At 35.2% G+C, this 23292-nt stretch overlaps 1 protein-coding gene across 3 annotated transcripts in view; it reads right to left on the reverse strand.

Annotated features, from left to right (window-relative positions):
- The window catches only part of LOC110112752 (coilin), a 145426-nt gene that overhangs the window by 93420 nt on the left and 28714 nt on the right, over positions 1–23292 (reverse strand). For all 3 annotated transcript variants that reach the window (XM_020845065.2, XM_028692638.1, XM_028692639.1), the window contains 4 exons: positions 23044–23193; positions 22190–22345; positions 18337–18403; positions 2654–2725 (listed from right to left, as the gene is read on the reverse strand). In XM_020845065.2, the coding sequence (XP_020700724.1) occupies positions 2654–2725; positions 18337–18403; positions 22190–22345; positions 23044–23193 (445 nt within the window). The remainder of the gene's footprint in view (positions 1–2653; positions 2726–18336; positions 18404–22189; positions 22346–23043; positions 23194–23292) is intronic.

Here is a 23292-nt window from a genome sequence, read left to right on the forward strand (position 1 = left end):
ATTTCGTCCTCGAAATTCATTAACTTAGTGGCCATCAAACAAATAAGGAAACTTCAATCTAATATCTTCTTCCTTCTCCCAGGTTGCCTATTTTTCTGTCTATATTTATATTTTACTTTAACATAAAAGATATGATGATTTCTAAGCTGTTTAGTGTCAAAATCTAGTATTCTTTCAGTATAAGTCATATTTTTCTGTAATTTGATTTCATCTAGTGAAATTCTTTGAAGGACATCTGCGACCCATTTTCTTAGCAAAGACATGAAAAATATTGCAAATATCTAACATGTCAATTGGAAAGGCAAGCCTATAAGCAAATTTCTCAATCCTTTCAATAATTTCAAAAAGTTCTATATACCTAGGAATCAATTTGCCTCCTTTCCCAAACCTGATTGTACCTTTCACAAGATTAACTTTCAAAATTACAAAGTCACCCACTTCAAAATCAAGTGCTCTATGCTTGGGGTCATAAAACCTAAGCAGCTTTCAATCTATCTCTGACCAATCTAATTTTCTTTGTGACTTCATCAACTAGATCTGGGCCCCTTAGTTGCCTTTCTCCTACTTCGATCTAAGTTAAGGGAGTCCTGCACTTTCTATCATAAAGTATTTCATATGGAGTCATTTGGATACTTGATTGGTAGATATTATTGTAAGCAAATTCTATCAACGATATGTGATCCTCCTAGCTCTCTCTAAAATCTAAAACACAATCTCATAATAAAACTGAAATAATAATCTTCAATTAAAAAAAATGCAAGATACAATTAATTCACTATTCGAAAGGTGCTCTTTAATGTGCAAATTCTAAAGACTACACGAGAGAACAAACCAATTTCGAGCCAATGCAATGAAAATTTGAAATCGAATCAAATTTATATGAGTTGGCTCAAGATCATTGGGATCGAGTTAATTTGGTTTTAAGCAAACCAGCTCAACTTGAACCGGCTCAATTTCAAGTTGGCTTGAAATCGCATATTTTACCATTTTTTATTTTTACAAATATTTGTGAAAATTTTAGTTCATATAACAAAAAAATATCCCTGCTATTTGTTTTCATGGAGAAATGTGCTTGAAATCTCCTTCATGCTGAAATTACCCTCGCTATGCCCATATACTTGACCTCTCTCCAGCTAAAAACACAAAGTTAGGTTGTTTTGTCAATCCCTACTCCATACACTTTCCGTCATTCTCCATTGCTAGTTTTGACATCCTTTAGTCTCAGATTTTTTCTTACAAAGGGAGAAGACCGCAACAATAAGTAAAATCGGACAAAGTAGTTTAATATTGAATGATATAAGCATAGGTTAATTTTGTTTAATGTATCAACGATGTTATATCATATGATCCAAGTGATTGTGTAATATTTCATATGCTTTATGTTGGATTTATACAACCAAATTGAAGTCATTTTAAAGGAGATTTATTGCAGAACTAGATAGAGGATCAAAGAGAAAGTTTTGAGTGAGGTAGATCTATTTAAAACCCTTATTTGAAGAAGGTTCGAACCTAGTTCAAATGTTTTTAGAACATTGTTCAAATCATGTTCTAGTTTCAAACTATGTCCAAACCTTGTACAAACATTGTTTAAACCATATTCAAAATTTGTTAGAATCTTGTTCGAACCATGTACAAACATTGTTTGAACAAATTGTTTGATAAGAATGGATCTTGTTCAAACATGATTTCAATAAAATGTGAGAACAAAGTTCAAACAATATACAATTTTGTTTGAACAAGGTTCAAACATATATGGACGGGATATTCTTAAATTGTGTATAACTAGAAATGATCTAACTTATGTTGATATTTAGAGCAATATTTTTCTAAAGGTGAATTAAGAATTAATATTATTATGTTGCTTGAATGAAAATGGGAAAATACAGCCAAGTTAGATTGACAATTACTACTAAACGGAGCAAAGGCTTGATTGTTTACTGCTTCAATAATATTTAAACTACATATTTTAATCATGACAAAAGCATACATGCAGGCATACAATATGTGGTTGCAAATGAGAATAATGCAAGGTCAATCAGTCCATCATCTTTTGCTAATTTAAGAGTTAATGAAGATGATGTAGGCATATAAGATGCAAATGAAGACAAAGTAATTTATATATAGGATGCAAATGATGGTGGCTCCATGAATACTTCATGGTTATAGCATCATTTAGAGATTTCATCTCTCTCTTTATATATATATATATATATATATATATAGGACTGTGCATGTGTGTGCGAAGAATTAGACTAATATAGCACAGCCTTCCTAATCCAATTTTCATAGAAAGAAAAAGCTTTGAAACTGCTATAAACAACAAAAAAGTACTATAAAATTTACAAATTAGGATAGTATTTGTAAAAAAGAACATGAATATTTTTCTCATATCTAGACCATCCATCTAAATATTTTCTTAAGCATCATAGAAGCAAAACCAAATAATAAATTGAACTCGAGCTTAATTTTGGGGTGTCGAAGATCAATAGGAAATCTTGACCTATCATAACGATCATTTATTTCCAAGATACAAACCTAAAAATTGCACATGGTATTCCCTGTTACATGAGAAAATGGATGAATGTGCCACTGACTCAGGTACATGCATAAATATACCCAAGGCGAAACTCTAAGTGATCAAAAACCAGAATACCTTTTTTTCTTTCTTTAAAGTACGATGCCAAATTCTTTTGGCTTTCTTCCGACGAGCACTTCTGGATGGCACCTAACCCAAAGAGCATTAAGCAGGTGTCATTCGTTATACAAACAAAATCCAAAACAATAAAAATTTATTAAACAGTACTAAGTACACATAAATAAAAAGTGGAGCTTGGTACAAATCAATTAGTAGGGACAAAGGTAGGTAAATTCAAAGTAAAGGTCATGATTTTTCTACACAATATTATTAAAAAATCAATATCAAGTATAGAAATAATTTAAAAAACATGAACCAAATTTTGGCCTTAATCTATGAAGTTTACTACATTATGAGTGAAACTTTATTATACTATGTGATAGCATGAAAGTTTCCATTAGTATTGTTTCCATATTTTTCTTGCTGGGCCATGATTTGGCACTATTTATTTATTTCTTTTTTTATAATTTTAAATGATATAATAAAAAAATATACCTCATGCTTGACTGAGAATTTAATTCCTTTAAACATAGGGCCTTATAAATGTTCCTTCAATATTATTATAATTTCCTTGAAGAGTTAAATGGAAAATTTCTGCAACCTTTGTATTACCTTCCAATTTCTCTTGCCACAAGGATTCAAAAACTCAATGTCATCAGAAACCGAGATAAAAAACTTGTGGATTCATTGTCTTGATATCTTTTCATTTCTTAATACTGTGTTATTGATTGCCACTTTTCCATCGTGCAGCTTGCAATGAAGATATTAGAGTTGGTTATTTTGTACTCATTTTCATCAATTTCTTGTTGTGTTTGCAATTGAATATATCAATCTCCAATAATTTTTCTTAAAGTTTATTACAATTTTCTTCCCATCCCAACTTAACTCGTTTGTCAAATACCGACAAACCAAAAATCATGTCTTATACAAAAAGGCAAAACAAAAAACTAATTCGTGTACTATTTTTGGCACATCATCTGACAGGTACTCTGCTTTCTACCACGTCTTCTAAGTTCCCTCAACCGCTACTAGAATATCTCAACAAATTACTAAAAAACTTAAATTTCAAATTTGAATTTTGATGAATTTTGCATCCTAAACTAATTTCTAAAACTAAAGCAAAAAAAAAACAAAGCTAAATCCTATCAAAATCCGTTTCATCCTACTAACCGGGCCTCCAATCCCTTAAAACAACCGTACATGATCCATTACAAATGAAATTTTGAATATGTAAGTAATCCAAATCTGTATGCTCACACTATCCACATCTAAATTGAATATTCCGGCAACCCAAATCCAAATGCTTACCCTCCCCTTCACATCTAAATTGATGGGCTTGATATCTTCTAAACATTGGCATAGCCTTATAAAATAAATAAATAAATAAATAAATAAATAAGAAAGGAATGGAAATAAAGAAAAAAACATAAAAGAAAAACAATGAAAGGACAAAATACAAAGAGTGGCATGCGGAGTTGTGGAAAAAGAAATGGATTTTAGTCTAGGATGTAAAGACTACATGACATGTTTTGTTTGCTACAAACTACTTCAAACTTTAGAAAGTGATATAAAGAGAGGAAAATGAAATACAAGGAAATATTAAGAAAGGAAAAAAGCTATATATTGAAAATTGAAATGGATTTTGGTAAAAGATAAAAAGAGAGTGGAAAAGAAATTGGTTTTGATGGATTTTAGTAAGAGAGAGAAATGGTCTGAAAAAACATAGGCCAATAATGCAAACAAAGCTACAAACATCACGGAAAAAACCTTATCAAACATACAAAACAACGCATCTTCAAAAATCTTCAATAAGAGAGGCAGGGATGGGAAAGCTTCCCACCATGACATCCTTAAGTGTTAGCCAGTCAATATTATTCTTTTCAAATAACAAGCTTTAAGCTTAAAGTAAGTTTTCCAGCAACGCTTCTCATTCTAAAGTCTATTGGTACTCCTACCTGCTTTCTCCAAATAGCACATTTCCTTCAATACATCGTATGCCCATAATACACAAATCTCTAGGGATGGAAATGACATAAAATTATCATGAAATCCTAGATATTTAATTAAAGCACTCTAAACTGCATTGAGTCCTACCTATTTGATAATTAGTTTGATGCATAGCTTTATTTAGGGATTGTTTGGTCAGTTGGACTTTATGCAGATTCCTTGGATGCTATAGGATGGACATATCAGACCACTTCCCTAGAAATGGTTTCTTGGATGAAAGTTTTTTCTGTTTATAGCATCCCAAAATGTAAGAGAATTCTAGTCTGAAGTTGGGAAAGAACTGTTGGAGAATTTTTGTATCCTCAAACGGATTGCATATTTTATAATCGGGTGCGGCATAAGAATACAATATATTACCCCGGAGGGTAAGAATATCGTCTCCTTATGGACTCAATCATAAAATTTACAAAATATTCGTCAACAAGAACACTTAAGTAGCAATTTCTTTACCATGCTTTTATGACTATGCTTGTATGTCCTTTTTTTTAAAATTTCATCCATCACTTAATTGATGAACTCTTTCCTCTCTTCCTTTTTTATGCTTTTTTTTCTTGTATTATTTGGTCTTCAGACCTCATCTGAGTGCCACAATTTCCTAACCAAATTGACGCAGTCACTTATATCACACTTACATCTTTAAGTTCTCTTCTAAACCTCATCAGGTGATTAGCACACTCATCTCTTATTTCTTACATTTGATATTCATCTTCATAATCTTCTCATCATCATCACAATCATTAGCATCATTCCAAGTTCTTCAGAGTTTTTATCCAGAGAGCCTGTTAAAGGTCTTCTAGAGTTTGTACCAGAGAGAGTGCAGAGATATGCGAAAGAGTTTGGGGGAGAGAGATTAGTGTTGCATTGAGAGTGATATTGATGTAGGCAAGGGGAGGGGTCAAAACAAGTTGAGTTTTACTTTTGGTGAGTTTTAATATCCTCTACTAAATGTCAGTTCATTAATATTTAGTAGAGTGTTTTAAGCTCATAAATTGATGATTAATTAGATTAATTCCCTCCTCCTTGTGGCTCTTAGGTTTCTTCCCTTGTGTCTTTTCTCCTTCCCCCTCTTCTTTCTTCTTGTCTCTTGGAGAATCGTGGCTTGCTCTTTAGTGATGGCTGATTTCAAAGCTTTACCTTCCCCCCTTTCTTCTTGGAAAACCGTGGCCTGCTCTTTATTTATGGCTAATTCAATGCAAAATATTAATGAGGAAGTTATTGATTTTGATGCTTTACCTTCGGGAATTCAGCCAGCCTTTGTTTTTTCCTAAATGGAATGCTTTTCCCGTAACTATGCTGCTTTGAATTTCGGCCTGCTTGCTGAAACCGTGTGGAATTTTCTGTGCTGGAAACAGTGACTTTCTGCCCTGCTGTTTGGGATTCCTGTGCAGGAAATTTAAGGCTTTTATCATTCCATTTATGGGGATTCTTGGGGCTGTTTGGTGGCTGCTTCTTCTCTATGTGAAGCAACTATAGGGTGTCTTGTTTGAGTCATTTGTAAGTTTCAAAGTTGTAAGTGTCATCAAGTAAGTGTCTATGTTTGTAAGTTTCTTTATATAATATAAAAAGTATCTTTTGAATATTTTTATGTCTTTATTTTGTTCTTAGAAAGAGTTTCTTCTTTTTTTGTGATAAAAAATTTGGGTCCTTCTCCCAAATTTTTTATTACATCAGATATTTTGGTAAGAGCAAAAGATTTATGTTAGGGATTCATAAAGGATATCTAATCAAATCTATATCCTTTGATCCTCTGGCTTGTCCAATCCATAACCTTTGATCCTCTAAATTTAAAAAACCTAACAGAATATTTTAGAAATTTTTTCTAAAGAGCTCATTCAGAATCTTCAAGATCTTGTTCTAGAGAGACTCCATACATAGGAAAGAGGGTTTGGGCGAGAGATATATTGGTGAAGCTTTGAGAGATATCTTTTGGAGAGCATCCAAAAGATTTGTGAGGGATTCATAAAGGTTGTCTAGTCCAATCTATATCCATAGATCCTCTGGGTTGTTGCAAAGGCTCTTGAAAAGGGGCTCTATAGACTCTTAGAGTAAAAACTCTAAATCTAGCCTTGGAGGCTAGGATAAAAGGCTTTTCAAGGAGAGAAGCGATGTAAGGATGATAAGAATTTGTCCTCCGCATAGCAAAAAAAAAAAGAACAAGATAAAACACGGCAAAAATCAGCAAGAAAGATGTTTATTTCAGCATAACAAACTAAGATACAAGTTGATCTATTATTCAAGAGGTAAATCAGCTCTCCACAAACCCTAGGTGCCGCTAGAAACAACTACAAAGAAAACTATAGCAAACACACATAACATGATAAAATAAAAAAACCCTATTAACCCTCATATAAACCTTCTTACTTCCCTCCTTATTTGAATTCAAATCAGCCCCAATCCCTTAATAAATGCCCCTTGCATCTTTCCCAAAGAGCTCCCCCCAAAGCCTCTTCTCTTATAGGTGATAAATGAGGTCCTGGGCCCAACATGAGAGCTGGAAGGTTAAAAGAGGGAAACTATTTCTCGATGGTACTTTAGGGCTCCCATGTCGCCTCATACTCTGATAACTCCTTTCCACTTGATCAACACCTCCCTAAACCTCTTGTCACCTTAGCACACCTCTTTCACCTCAAGTGGTTCTAACATCACATCCATATCCTCTAAAAGTGTGGCTGGTAGTGTGGGTGAGAGTTTGTGGGCTCCAATGGCTCGTCTCAATTGAAATACTTGAAATACAGGATGGATGGCAGAGCTTGGCGGCAACCATAGGTGATATGCTATTGCGCCAATGCGCTCCACTATCTCGTAGGGCCCTAAGTAGCAAGGGGATAGCTTCTCATTCCTTCGTTGAGCCAAAGTCATTTGTCTGTAAGCACAGATATTCAAATATACCTTATCCCCAAACTCAAATTGCATGTCTCTCCTATGTCCATCCTCCTGCTTCTTCATGATTTGTTGTGCTCTCCATAAATGTTCCTTAAATTCTGCAAAGATCCGATCTCTTTCTCCCAAGTACTTTGCATTGATGACACTGGTGTGTTGTCATGCCCATAATATATCAGATGAGGTGATCCATACTTTATAGGATTTTAAAAGACAGTGTCTTGGTTGTTGTATGATATGAAGTATTGTATCAATATTCCGCCCAAGCTCACTTGGCCCACATCTTTGGTGTATCAGATACAAAGCAACGAAGAAAAGTCTCCACACTGCGATTCACCACTTTCATCTAGCCACCTGTCTGAGGGTGATAAGTTGTACTTTGCTTCAAAATAGTCTCCTACATCTTGCATAAGTCTCTCCAGAAGTGGCTCAGAATGACCCTATCCCGATCGAACATAATGGCCTCAGGTATACCAAGCAAAGGAGCCACTTCTTTGATGAATGTAACTGCCACATGACACCACAGTGTATGGGTGGAATAAGGGAATGAAATGAGCATATTTGCTCAATCTGTCCACCACCATTAGAATCACTATGAACCCTTCTGATCTAGGTATTCCTTTAATGAATTCCATAGTCACCTCTTCCCGCACCTTCTCAAATAATGCTAAAGGCTCTAGAAGACCACCTGGAGACAGCTAGGTATTTGTGTCTCTGGCACACATCACAACTAACCACCAACTCCTCTATATCTTTTTCCATGCCCAACTAATATAGCTCCACTGCTAATCTATGATATGTTTTCTAAACTCCTAAATGGCACTCAATAGTTGTGCCATAAAACTCTTGCAATAAATGAGGGATGTATGGTGATGTCCTCGACAGCACAAACCGTCTGCGGTATAGCAGCTTCTAACCCATCTAGGGGTAACCAAGATGGTTATTCTTGTCCTGCAGTAAGTCTCCTCTTATCTTACTCAACTCCGCATCTTGCTCGTTCTCAAGCTTCAAGGCCTCCCAATCCAGCACCATGGGAATAAATAGGCCATGTTATAGAGTTGTATCTCCTCACAAACTTCCTGTAATACCTGGTGAGTCCCAAAAATCCCCTCAACTCCTTCAGGGTTCTGGGTAAAGGCCACTCCAACAATAGCCTCTATCTTTGAAAGATCTGAACCTACTCATGGTTTAGACATATGTCCGAAATACTCACCCTTTGTTATGCAAAAGAACACTTCTTCAAATTGGCATACAATTGATGCTCCTTCAATGTTACTACCTCAAGTTCTCCACATACTCTGCCTCAGACCGACTATACACCAAAATATCATCAAAAAAATCAATACAAAATTGCGTAGGTAGGGTTGAAATACCTTATTCAGAAGTGACCAAAAGGTAGCTAGGGCGTTTGTAAGCCCAAAAAGCATCACAAAAAACTCATAGCAACCTTCATAAGTCCTCAAAAGCGATCTTGTGGATGTTTGCGGGCCGCATTCTAATTTGATGGTATCCTAATTTCAGATCAATTTTGGAGAATATCACCATCCAGCTACTCATTAATGATTGCTATATGAAACTTATCCAACACCATTTCCTTATTCAAAGCCCGATAATCTACACAAAATCTCCAACAACATTATTATTCTTGACCAGCAACATAGTATTGGAGAAGGGACTAACACTGGGATGAATGATCTGGGCCACCAACATCTCCTTGATTAGTCTCTCAATTTTATCATTCTTAACCAATGGATATCTGGGGACGAACACTGATAGGGAATACCCCCTCCTTCATGATGATGGCATACTCATGCACCCTTGGGAGAAGTAGGCCCTAAGATAGCTGGAACAGCTAGTTGAATTGTTGCGGGAATGGTTGGACTATCTTTGGAACTTTCCTCTCTCTCTCCATGCTTCCCCTCCCTCGAGCCTCTAGAGCTCCACCAAGAATCTCATCCCTCTCTCTGGATTGTCCTCACCATGGTCTTAAGAGAAACCTTGATTTTGGACATACTAGGATCCCTCCTGATCCTCACCTTCCTCCCTCCCATCATGTTAAATCCTTCACCCATTTCCCTCCTGGTTATCAATTCAAGAGGTGGCAATTTTTCCTTGTCGCCGAAGATTTCTACCTCTCGATCATCCCTTATTGTGCCAATATTGGGGTTTCTCCCACTTCCTTGGCCACTCGCCAATACCCTTGCCTCCAATGTTGTCGGTGGATGTGAAGCTCTAATATTTTCTTTATCATATCCTCTAGGTAAGAAAACCTTCCGTCTATGGATCAAATCCTTTCCTCAACTTCATATTTGAATTGACCAACTTCTCCTTCTATTTTCTCTTCCAAAGCATCCACTTTCTTCAGCACCATAAGTCCTGAATCGTGCTCTGATACCAACTTGATTGAAATTTATCTTCCACACTACAAAAACAGCAAGAACAAGATAAAACATAGTGAAAATCAGCGTTTATTTCAGCACAACAAACCAAGAAATAGGTTGATCTACTATTCGAGAAGTAAATCGGCTCTCCACAAACCCTAGGCGTCGCTAAGAACAACTACAAAAAAAACTACAGCAAACTCACGTAACATGATAAAATTAAACAACCCTGTTAACCCTCATATAAATATTCCAACTTCTCTCCTTATTTTGAATTCAAATTAGCCCAAATCCCTTAATAAATGCACCTTACATCTTTCCCAAAGAGCTCCCCCCAAAGCCTCTTCTCCTATAGGTGATAAAGGAGGTCCTGGGCACCACGGGAGAGCGAAAAGATTCTTGATATGCTAAAAAGTTTGTGGGCCCCACATCAAAGGATTTCTCCATTACCTTGTGAACAAGAGAAGCTTCTCCACCTTGTTAAGAGAAGGAGAGAGTTAATAGAATTTCAAAGTAGAGGATTTGGGAAGTGTATTCAGGTCAAGTTTACCAAACCACAATAAATATAAATTGCATTTTCTTGCTTTAGTTTTTTATTTTTCATAATTTCTTTTGTTATATGAATACTCATGATATCATTGTTGGAGATAATTTTTAAATCAAAAAAAGTTTTAACTCATTATAATTTGCTCTTTAGCATTTTAAAAATATATATATTTCAACTTGTGGCTATTTGTTTTGTTGCCTTATTTAAAAGAAAATTTTTAATTATAATAGCCATTAGTATTTGTCTATTATTATAGTGTTATTAAAAAAAGGGAAAAAATGGTATTTTTATTTATAAAAGCTTCCGCATATTTTAAAAATTTTTAAATACACACCAATTTACACCCCACTCTTGGGTGTGTTGTATTCTTTTGATTAGTATAAAAGCACTTTCATTATTTGTATAAATTTCAATTTATACAAATTCCTTGAGGTGTGGCTATGGATACAGTCTCGCTGCCTTGGTGTATAGACAATTCATTTTTTCCTCTTCTATTCTCGCTTCTATTCTCGTTTCATTCTCTCTGGCTTTTCCCTTCCCTAGTTGGTCGTAGGAGTGCATGTTCTTGTTAAGAACCTAAACCTGGTGACTGCTGAAGAAGTTGGAACAGCCGAGGAAGATACCAACAACCTATTGTTGTGGTCATCAATTAGCGGAGAAGTGCCATGGCTAGAGGGTTGCAATGGAAAGGAGTTTAAGTTCATTGCTAGTTGCAGGAGTCTTGTTGAAGGTGCAGGATAGCCAACAGAAGGAATTTTCTTTTCTTGTTGATTGTATGAAGTGTGTTGCTGCTTAAACAGACAGCCAGGCTCAGAGCAGGAAATTTCTGGAAGCAGTAGGTGAAACCTAAAGGTTTTTCTTCCATGTGCACAACACAATTCCAGGATTGGTTTACAAAAGGAGGTTAGTCTTTTTCTTGGCCAATTGTATGTGTTTATCAAGAACAAAAAGCTAAAGTTTTCTAAAAGAATTCATTGATTTAATACTACACAAAGTCTAGAACTCTAAATAGAAAGGAGGGAGTGGTGATCCACAGCTTTGCCATAGACATCAAACTAATATTTTCCTAATCAAGAACGACCACTACAGTAAAATAACAAGGCATTATCTGAATATTTGAAAGCAGATTTTTATTACATTTGACGGAAACACAGTAGAATCCATGGATTCCAGCATCATCAATAATGCAGTTGAAAAATAAATAATAAATTTGTGTGAAAAAGGGCAATTGTCCAGGCCTGCCAATGCATGTCATAAAACGCACTAAAAAATTCAAAAGCTGCCGGAAATAGGTATTACACATTCGAGACAGCCAAATAACGTCAAATACAACTTCAGAATTTTAGAATCTTATTTGTATTTTCATACAGGAGTTGGCAGCTCAACAGAAAATAAGGCAGATAATTCTAAATAGTAGGCTTTAAAAAGACTTCAGCTTAAAAAAGCACAATAATGATCACAAGATAATGAAGATTGTTGTTTATAATTTTTTTTTTTAAGAAATGCATCCAAATTGCATTAAGAAACAAAGAAACTAATTACAATTGCTAATAGAATCACATTCCTCCTTGATTGAATTCAATAACAAGGAAGGAATGTTATTAAAAGAAAGGCTATCAAAAAAGAAACTACTATCTAAAGCTATAGTAGCACACAAATTGGCTACTTTATTACAACTTCTATGGACATGTTGAAAAACAACTTTATGGAAATCATTCAAAAATAAGAATTCCTTTACCGGCCACCCATCCATAAGCCATTTATTCTTCTTTAAGGAATCTTGGATGAAAGTAATAATATTGAGGTTGTCGCTCTCAATTATTACCCCTTTGTATTCAAGCATCCAACTCCTAATATACTCCCTTACCGAGAAAACAGCCTCCAACTCAAGTTGAGCAATGTCCCAATGGACTTTATTCTTCCCAAAAGCAATGATGAATGTACCCTTTTGATCTCTGAAAATGCCACCGATTCCAGCGCAGTTAGAGCTAAGCAATGAAGCATCTACATTAATCTTCATCCAGTCTTTCGGTGGGGGGCACCAAGATTCACGAGACTCCCTAAGGAGATTAGTACCACAGTTGGAAAGATGTAGACAAAATTTAGTAGTAGCCAACGACAAGGCATTCGCAGCTACCATATAACAAGGCAGAGCAGCTTTTCCATGCTTAAAATCATTCCGATTTTTCCAAGACAAGTACACAATGGTACAGTAAATTTTAACAATTCCAGTATTCCGAGAAGTCAATCTCTTTAATTCCTGTAAACAACAATCTAACGATTGGAAAACAGGGATAGGAATACCCCACTTACGCATTTGGATAATAACTTCAACCAAATATTTGCACTGAACCATGATGTGTTCATAGATTTCAACTAAATTGCAGCCTCTAGCACAAAGTTCATCCACAGCAATCCTGCGGTACTTAAGAAATTGGTTTGTAGGAATAGCAGATTTCCCAAGTCTCCACCAAAAAACTTCTACTTTCTTGTTAAGCTTGAGTTTATACAGCCACTCATAATAATCATCATCAACCGTGTTAAACTTGTATCTCATAGTTTGCTCATAAGATATAACAGAAACAGTCTTACCCAAGTAAATATGCAGCAACTCCACCCGATCCTCCATGCTGGAATCTATCTGGATTTGGCTGATTAACAAGACCAAGTCAGGATGAAAAAATTTCTAGAGCAAAGCATAATTCCATTGCCTCCCCTCAAAATCAGTCGGTTTACATGCATTCCTTCCCGTGAAGCACTATCAACAAACGTTGGCCACCAATTGATACACTTGTCTAGTAACCAAGTCTCATTCAACACACTAATTTTATTACCACTACCAATCCTCCATCTGGTTATATTTTTCAGCTGTCTACCACCTTCAAGTAAGATTTTCCAGGCACTGGAAGTTGCTTTCTTACATGTATCTTTCATAATCTCCTCCCCATATTTACTTATGATTGTTCTATGAAATAAAGTATCTGGTTTTTGCATGAAGTTCCAGGCCAGCTTCGATCTCAAAGAGCCAATTCTCATCACAGGAGACTGAAGTCCCATTCCTCCCATACTTCTAGGTTTACACAAATCTCCCCAAGCCACATAATGCATACTCTGATTTCCATCAGATTTGTGCCAAATAAAACTTCTACAAAGTTTTTCCACCTCATACAACACTCTTTTAGGAACCAAAGAATGTGTAATAAGAAAGTTTGGCATAGATAACAACGAGCTTGTGATAAGAGTAATCTTACCACCCAAAGAGATAGACTTCTTACCCCAGGCATTGAGTCTATCCATGACATTGCTCAAAACTTCTTGAAAATCACCTATCTTTAATCTATTGAGAGACATCTTTATCCCTAGATAGTTTATCTCCTTAACCACTTTGAAGCCAAACAATCTAGCAATCTTCTTCTTCATGGGATATCTAACCGCCTTGCCAAAAAAAATCTGAGATTTGTTGACATTAACCCTTTGGCCCGTCCACTTGCAAAAGTCTTCAACAATGATCTTCAAAGCTTTAGATAAACCCAAGGAGACATAAGAGAAGACTAATACGTCATCTGCATAGAGAAGATGTGTAATCCTTGGTCCTCTAGGAGATACTTTAATACCAAGCTCTTGTCCTCTTTGCTCCAAAGAATTAGACATCAATTGGAAGCACATGATGAAGAGGTATGGAGATAATTGACATCCTTGACGGAAGCCACTTTGAGCATTAATCCAATCAGAATTCTTCCCATTGATAATAATAGAGAACCTCACATCTACAACACATTCCATGAGAAGGTTAGAAAACAAAGGAGGAAACCCATACCATTTAAGTATTTGACCAAGAGTAGGCCATCCCATGCTATCGTATGCTTGCTCCATATCCAGCTTTAAAGCCATCAACCCCTTCTTGTTTTAGAGACTTTGAATTTATGAAAAATCTCCTGAGCCAACAGACAATGCTCAGAAATTGATCTTCCCGGAATAAAAGCCATTTGCTCTTCAGTAATCATTTTGGAAATACAGCTCTTCAATTGGTTAACTAGAATAGTAGCTGCTATCTTGTAATTAGTTTGACATAAACTGATCGGCCTGTAGTTAGATGGGATCAAAGGGTTTTTTATTTTTGAAATCAGAACAATAAGTGTGTCCTTCCAATCCTTGTTCATATGACCAGAATTTAGAAAGCCTTTAACAGCATTCCACAAATCTTCCCACACAATATCCCAATAGCATTTGTAAAAAGACGAAGTGACTCCATCCATGCCTGGAGATCTGTTATTCCCCTGCTGAAAAACCGAAGTCTGCAGCTCTGTCACAGAAAAATCTGAGCTCAGTGCTGCTACCTCCTCCGCATTCAGTCTCTGGTTCTCAGAAATCGAAAGCCAACCCGACAGAACACAATTTCTGGACTGCCACTTAGCTTCAAAATACTGAATGAACACCTTCTCGATCTGTTCATCCTCCTCATGCAACTCATTGTGCACATCTTTAATTTGAACCACCCTATTACCATTCCTTCTTGTCGTAGCAAAATTGAAAAATAATTTTGAATTTATATCTCCTTCCTCATGCCACCTTACCTTAGCCCTTTGATTCCACTAAGTGGATAGTCTCCTCAATGTTACATTAAGCTTGTGGACTTTGCTCTTAAGCAGAAGAAGATCATCTCCTGTCCATCCTTCACCCTCAGCCTCTTTATTTTGAAGTTCAAGTATATCCCATTTCATATTTTCCTTAAGCTCATTCAAGTCTTTGCATTTATTTTTATTCCAATAAAATAATGCTTTGAGCGTTTTATTAAGCTTTCTCTTTAAGATCATACCTTCATCACCATAATCCTTTTTCTTCCATGAATGGTACACAATACTCCTAGCTGCTGGATAAGATCTCCATGTGTCTTCAAATTTGATGTTCTTCACCCTGAGAGGCACCCTCTCATCCAATTTGAAGACAATTGGACTATGATCCGAGGCCACTCTTGCTAAATGTCTAGTGAAAGCTAAGGGAAGCTTTTGAAGAGCCCCTGAATTCACCAAGCATCTGTCCAACCTCTCCCAAATCCGAGAGGCTCCTTCCTTGTTATTGCACCAAGTAAACCTTGGTCCTGTACTTCTCACAACATGAAAATCCGAATTTGTCATAAAACACTTCATATCTCTAGGCCCTTTGGAAAAAAGGAACCTCTTACCTCCTCTCTTCTCCTCCTTGTTCAAAATACAGTTGAAATTCCCACCAATAATAGAAGGAATAGAGCCCTTCATGTGTTCTTCAAGTTGGCTCCAAAGATTCTCCCTCTACTTGCAACACCGGCTCCCATACACCGTTGCCACCTTCCTAGACCCCAGGCTAGGCACCGAGAGGTATCCAATAATCAATTGAGAAGAAGTCTCCTTTACCACAAAAGATACAACCTTCTTATTCCAAAGCACCAAAACACCACCTGAAAGACCAACAGCAGGGTAATGGAAGAACTCCCATTCGTTCCCAATGAGACAATCCACATCCCTTCTGTCAATGTTGCTCATCTTGGTCTCCATAAGCCCAATAAAACAAACGTCCTGATCTCTAACCATCTCCCTTAAATACAAGGAGGCCTCCTTCTTCCTAGCCCCCCTACAATTCCAGAACAATAGAGAAGACATTAAAACTTTGTTGGGGATCCCTCCCCACTCAAGGAAATCATTCTTCCCTCCCTCTTCTTCTTTTTATATCCTGATTCTATTGATCCCAAACCCTTTACTTCCTTGGCAAGTTTATTCCTATTAATCCCAGTGTGAGCAATCACATCAATTTCCATACTCCCTGGATCACCCACTACCATACCTGCAGTTTTAGCAGCATCAACCACCTCATTACAGAGGATTGCCGTATTCTTCATTTGACCGATCTCCTCAGTAATTTCCAGTGATTCTTCACCAATGTCTTCAAGCAGAACGGCATACCTGTTATTAACAGATATTGTTGGTTTCTTGCCTTCAACAGTTATCTTTCCATCAGACCCTTTATCAGTAATCACTCCCGGAATATCCACAGCAACATCAACCCCCTTTTCACCTGGAATTTGCTTCTGAATATTACTCTGCTGATTTTTGTTCCCCGTAAGCTCCAGCCTGACTACATTCTGATTATTCGTTCTTCCTCCAACAGCTCTCTCCTTAGTAAACCGTTTGTTCTTAAAATGAACATGTATCCATGGGCCATATTCAGTTTTTATAACATAAGGATTCATATTCAGTTTTTATAACATAAGGATTTACTTTAGGATTTAGCTCCTTTATTTCACCTGAATCAGCTTCTTGATCTCTTCTATTTTGATCAGCAATCCCCTGAATAACACCGTCAGGGCATTCAGCCTTAACATGACCCGCTCGACCACAATGATAGCATAGCAAATCAATCTTCTCATACTCCACCCGTTGAAAAAATCTTCCGGCCGATCCTTCTATCCAGACCCCATTCGGTAACTTCTGCTCCAAGTCAATTTTAACACAGAAACGAGCAAATTCCCGTTTCCCCCATCTAAAAGTATTCCCATCTATATACATTGGTACTCCGAATCGAGATGCAATTCTCGCTATGTTATCCTCATCCCAACAGTATAACGGTAAACAAAGAAATCTGATCCATACAGGAGCGGAAATTCCCTTGAAAGAATAGAGATCAAAATCAGGGGACCATCTGTCCATACCTACGATGTATCCACTAACATACCACGGGCCACCATTGAGGATTTCCTCCACGGCCTCCTCCGTATTGAACGAACACAAAATCCAATTCATGCCAATAGACGTCATATGGAATCCACCAAACTTGCTCCATTGCCTTCTCAGTTCAATGCTGCAAACTGAGAAAGGCACATTACTTCCCAATACTTTTATAACTAACGACTTTTTCAGAACTTGTTTATTTTTTTCCTCCATATCTGAATTCAACCTAACGGCAATCCCATCTTCAGATAATTCAACTAATTCTCTGTTAAAATTAATCTTGATGTGCTTCGGCTTTGTCCAGGTAGCAACCTCCTCCACATCATCCCGTTTATTACACACTTCCGTGTTATTAACCAAGAATCCATCCTTTATCAGATCCTTTCTAGAGCCCATTCCAAGATCACACTTCTCATCCATTTTCTGTCCATTCACAAGTTTCAGGCCATTTCCCATACATCGGCCCTCATTCGATTCCAAAGAACCAGAAAATCTATCACCCTTCACGGTAACATCATTCGACAACAAAGAATCAAGAAGTGGACGTACCGGAGGTCTCGACTCAGTCCTCCTATCCGCTACATTATCCGTCAACACCTTCTTTCCCTTGCCTTCAACCAGAAATTGACGTACCGGAGGTCGCGCCCCTTCCCTGATAACTACACAATTCGTGACTCTACCATAGGTACGTAGAGAACCCGCAAGACGCAGAGCAGCCATGACATCGGCGGAGAAATGCCGATGAACATCCGACGACTGCTCCACCGGCTGAGGAAGATCGCGGGAAATCCCGATTCGAACAGAAAGACTAACCTTTCTCTCTCTAGAAATCCCAAGATTGTTGTTTATAAACATGATATAAATTACACGACAAAAACTAATCAATTTAATAATTCAAATAATCGCATCATTAATTTGCCCAACTACCTGTGGTTGGAGTTATGAATCTCATTTTACATTCATTTCTGATGAGTATTGCCTGAAGTGTCTTCGTAAATCATTTGGAATATTTTGTAATCTTAACTCTACCATTTTCAATAAATTTTGAATTTCCAATTTTTAAGTAAAAAAAAAGCATAACAGTTCAGTACAAAAAATTTCAATAACATACAGTAAAATTAATTGAATGATGTACAAAGGTTCAATCCAAGAGAAAGGATCATAGATGAATAATTAATTGCAAACCTTCACGGCATCTCCACTTTGGTCATTCTTTGATGCAAGTCCATCATCATTTCCCTTGGATTCATTCCTACACGAAGTGAAATTTCTCATTCATGGAACTGACAAGACGATGAATAAAATGAGCAATACTTAAATAGAAGGCAATGTTTATCATATGAATTATCCTCAAATCACTAATTACGACATGAAATAAGAAACTAACAAAGTGACATAATAGAACCGTGGTGAAAATACAGATTGTGCTTAAGGCAATGGACTACTTACTCCTTGAAATAGAAATAAATAAATTACTCGCATAACGTTATTCAGAAATTGTTGAAAAATTCGATATTATCAACATTTCTTTTCTGAGCAAATTTTCCTGGCTGTGCCAACTAAATAGCAATTTGTTTGGTCCATGAATTAATAAACGTTTGTTTTTTATTTAAATCGTTTGGATGAATACTATTTTGCATCGGACCACTAAATTTACCTCTAAAAATTGCTCTTTGCTATCACTGTTAAAAATGTCAAATCCATTATTGAGAATTCTAGTCATACTATGATTGACAAGTATACCACACTAGATGACATAAGTTAATAAAATTTGAGTTTCGTTTCCAATACTAAGAGAGAAACTATGAATCGTTCTTCCCAATCATTTTCTTTGTAGGTTCCATTAGTTCACGTATCACTTTGGAAACTCCCACCCTTCCCTGCGAGCCTCCTCAATGTGTAAGTGAAGTTGATCAACAGCAGTTTTGATTGTAGTAGTTAAGTATACATTAATTAGATTTCTCCTGATAATGTCAAAATTTATTTAGATCTAAGTTCGAAACTTCCTATAGGCTCAACCACAAGAAAGCACTCTTAATGAATGAGATTGCTCAGATTTGTATGTCATGCCAAATTCAGTAGTTATACATGATTTTAATTGAAAGGGGAATGGTTGGCGCAGAGATAGACATGATCAAAATTTCATAATTTCTCATACATACCAGTGGACTCAATCTACCAAAAAGTTAGAAAGCCATAAGCCGTAACATCCATGGAGCTAATTAGCAACCATGGGTTGCCTCCTCTTGGGTTTTCCAAGCAAATTAAGAAGAAAATGTGTGTAAAAGATGTCCTTTTGAGATTAGCGTCAATACATTTACCGCCAAAAGGCCGACCATACCATTATTCATTAAATGATTTTGAGGTGCAAAATATGGCCTAGTACAGTTCAAAGGTATTGAGCATGACCAAAAAAACTCATAGGAAAATTTAACACAACTAGTTTTGAGATTGAGCTTATATTGAAGAAGTTTATCTAAGACGCAGAACATTTTTGTTTATATTTTTTTTATTAAATTAAATATTGAACTTTTTTGTTTATATGATTTTCTTGGTGGATTTGATTTTGATTGTTGAGCTTGTTAGCATGGGAGATGGCCTTAATTTAAATTGAGTTGAGGATCGCATCCATTCGAAGGCTCAAATTAATTGGGATGGGTTTACATCTATTGGAAGGTCCATGAATAGGACCTATAACTTCAAAGAATAAGAAAGTCTACTAATGAGTCATATAGCCTTATCTTATAGATAAAAGCAAGTAAGTTTGGTTTAATTATATGGGCTTGTAATCTTTGTAATGGCCAGGCAATTGGGATGAGGCTTACATTTTTTTGTAAAACACAAATTAATTGAAATAGGCTTATAACAATTGTAAGGATCGTAAGTATCACTTACACCTCCTCAAGGACAAATCCTATAATTATCATTTAAAGTTTTGATTTTTGTTTAATATTTTTAATTAACTTGATTTGAAGTTCGTGACTTATGAATCTATTTGAATTTCCAGAAAGTCAAGATTACAATCCTCAATTTCGAAATGCTTTTGTAGTATTGCAACTCAAATATTAGATTAAGCCTAACAATGTTAACCCTATGAGCCAAATGACTCATATTTTGGATTTTAATGATAATAAAAATATGGTTGAAAATAATTGATTTTAATTTCAAGTGTTTTAGGCAAAGGCTGATTTAATTACTAAATATTGCTTGTTCAAGAATACTAAAAATAACATGAGTCAGGATTTGTTTGGTAATTATACTATTTTACGTGACATGATAAATCTTCCTCACAAAGGGCAAAAAATAAATATAATCAAAATTATTTAAGATATTTTACAAAACTACTAAATATTGCTTGACATTATTTATAATAATTATTTCCTGATAAACAAGATTACTTATATTAAAGGAACATTTATCCATTTACATTTTTATCATGCAACATTTAATACAAGTTGCATTATTTATTAGTCACTTATCCATATTTAGCCATGCATAAATTTATTACATTAATTTACAGCACATGATAAAACTATTATGTTCAAATTAACATATTATTCTTTTTTATTTTCTTTCTCCTCTATTACTTTTTTCTCTCGAATATTATTTTTATTATTTTTATCATTTAAAATTATGTGTTGGCCAAATTTTGAATTAAATAAATTCATATGAATATTTGAATTAGTTTTATGAAATATTTGACATAATTCTTTTCCTTTTATTCAAATTTCAAAAATCAAATAGTTTAAAATTTTTATAAATTTGCCTAATGCATTAAATGCCTTGATCCATATATGGGCAGACCACGTCATTAATTAATTCTATGATTTTGCTTTTAATATATTTATTTCATTGTATCTTATTTAACTTAATTCATGGGATTCAAATCTTTAATTAAAGAGCATGCATTACCATATTTCCAAAATCAATTCATTCATGCTTGAAAGAATTTGGCCATCCCCCTCCATCGATAACTCAGAATATCTTCACTAAATCTAATGTTTTAAAATATAATTTAATCATCTAATAACTTAAAACAAGAATCATCCACCCTCCGTAATAGTTAAGCAAAGGCGATGAACTCAAGAATAAATTCAACTCACAAAAAGTAAATGCCCAGTCGAAAATATCACTAACATTATTCTCAAACAATATCATATTAATAAAGATGTAGTATATATCCTCTAACAAGTATAATAAAGATGTAGTATATATCCTCTAACAAGTAATTTGGCCCAACGGCTCTACAAAACTAGTGGTTTGGCCCAATAGTTCCATATAATAAATAGTTATGATCAAGTCAGTCATAATTTTTCACTTATTTAATTGAGGCCTCACACATCAGGACAGTCGTCTACTAAAAGCATATAGCCCAAAGCACATCACTCTAAATATCATTCATAAGAATCTCCTAAAACAATATAAAAATATATGAACTTAGTGATGAACCTTAATTAAATAACACTACAACTTAAATTAGCAATAACAAAAATAAATGAACTACTTATAACTAGCCCAGGTTCAAATTTAGTCATAGCTCAAGAATGAAAAACAGTTATTTCAATATTGGATGTCATATTAGATTAATGCCGTAAATAAATCTCAAATCATTACTATATTGAAGAACTGATTTTAACAAAGGCATGAATTTCATTCGCCAAACTGTGATAGAAAGCAATGAAAGCATGCATAATAAGTACACTAAAGATGCAAGATTTATCCATAAAATGGCAAAATAACTATGCAGAGATATTAGACTGCCATATTAAATGACATGCATTCTCTGATGCCTGAAGTTTATTGGAATGCTTTCTCTTGATCACATTAGTTATTTTGTTTTCAGTTTCTGTTGGTTTTATATTTACATTAGGAAGGCCAACTTCCTTAACATCTCCTGGTGAATCTCTTTGAGAATCCCTAAATGCCAAATTATTACAATTCACAGCAGTAGCAAGAGTGATTAAAGACTAAAAAAAATACTTGAATGGAAAAAGAAAAGGAATATTAAAAGTCTTAAACGAAATTGTATAGTGCATACTCTGACGATCGAGATTTATTAGTGTGATTTTTCTTGTGCTTTGCATTCATCTTTTCATTTGATGTGGTTCCCAAACTCGCTATATTCCCATTAAGACCAACATTCTGCTCATCACCTTGTGAACCTCCATGAAAATCCTTAATAGCCAAAGTATCACTGTTCACAGAAAACAGCAGTAATTTAATATCATTAAGTGTCTAGAAGCAATTAATCTCACTTCTGTAAGTGATTTCAAAAATTTATTTGGCTGAAACCGAATTAAAGGTCTCATTCTTGAAAATCACAATCAAAGCGGGTGAATTTCAATCTTTCAGCTAAAAAGTCACCATTCGTTTTATATTATCTTTAATAAAACATTGAATTATCTAATGAGTTGATAGATTAGAATATTATATTTAACTTAAAATAGTAATAATAATAATGTATAATGTGAGGATGGGTAAAAGAGAAACTCAATTCAGCCCAAATAAGCACAGTAGGGTTCCTGCATAACATATATCACTGCAATTCACTTCAGTGTGACCACTTTCAGAGTTGAAATTCAAAATTTTTGAACATTTATAGTGAATCAAACTGAACCTTAAACAAGTAGATCAAAACATGGTCAGCTCAATCAACATAAGAGACTGTGCTTTTGAGATTTACTGGCATGTTTCCCTTTGCAACATCCATTTTTCATTTTATATGAGATTTCCTTATGTGTTGTCTTTATATTAGAAAGCCACAAATTCCCGTCATCTCCACAACATTTCGTTAGCATCAAAGGACTACTATGCATTCAATAACAAGAGTAACAAATGACTACTAAAAGGTAAACTTAAAAAAAAAACAATTTTGATCAAATAATCTCATACTAGGCCGGAAGTTTGTTAGAATGTTTTCTTTTGGGCTTTGTATTCATCATTTCATTTGACGTAGCTTCCTTGTGAGCTGTATTCCCATGAAGAACATCATCTTCTTCCCTCATTGAATTTCTTTGAGAATCTTTAATAGCCAAAGTATCACTATTCACAATAATATGAATGATTCAAAAACTAACAAAGTAAAAAAGAAAAAAGATGAGCTTGAACAAAATGACTGTTGCTTCTTTCGTGAAATGCACG

This window comes from Dendrobium catenatum, unplaced genomic scaffold (genome assembly GCF_001605985.2).
Source record: "Dendrobium catenatum unplaced genomic scaffold, ASM160598v2 original_scaffold_246180, whole genome shotgun sequence".
NCBI lineage: Eukaryota > Viridiplantae > Streptophyta > Magnoliopsida > Asparagales > Orchidaceae > Dendrobium > Dendrobium catenatum.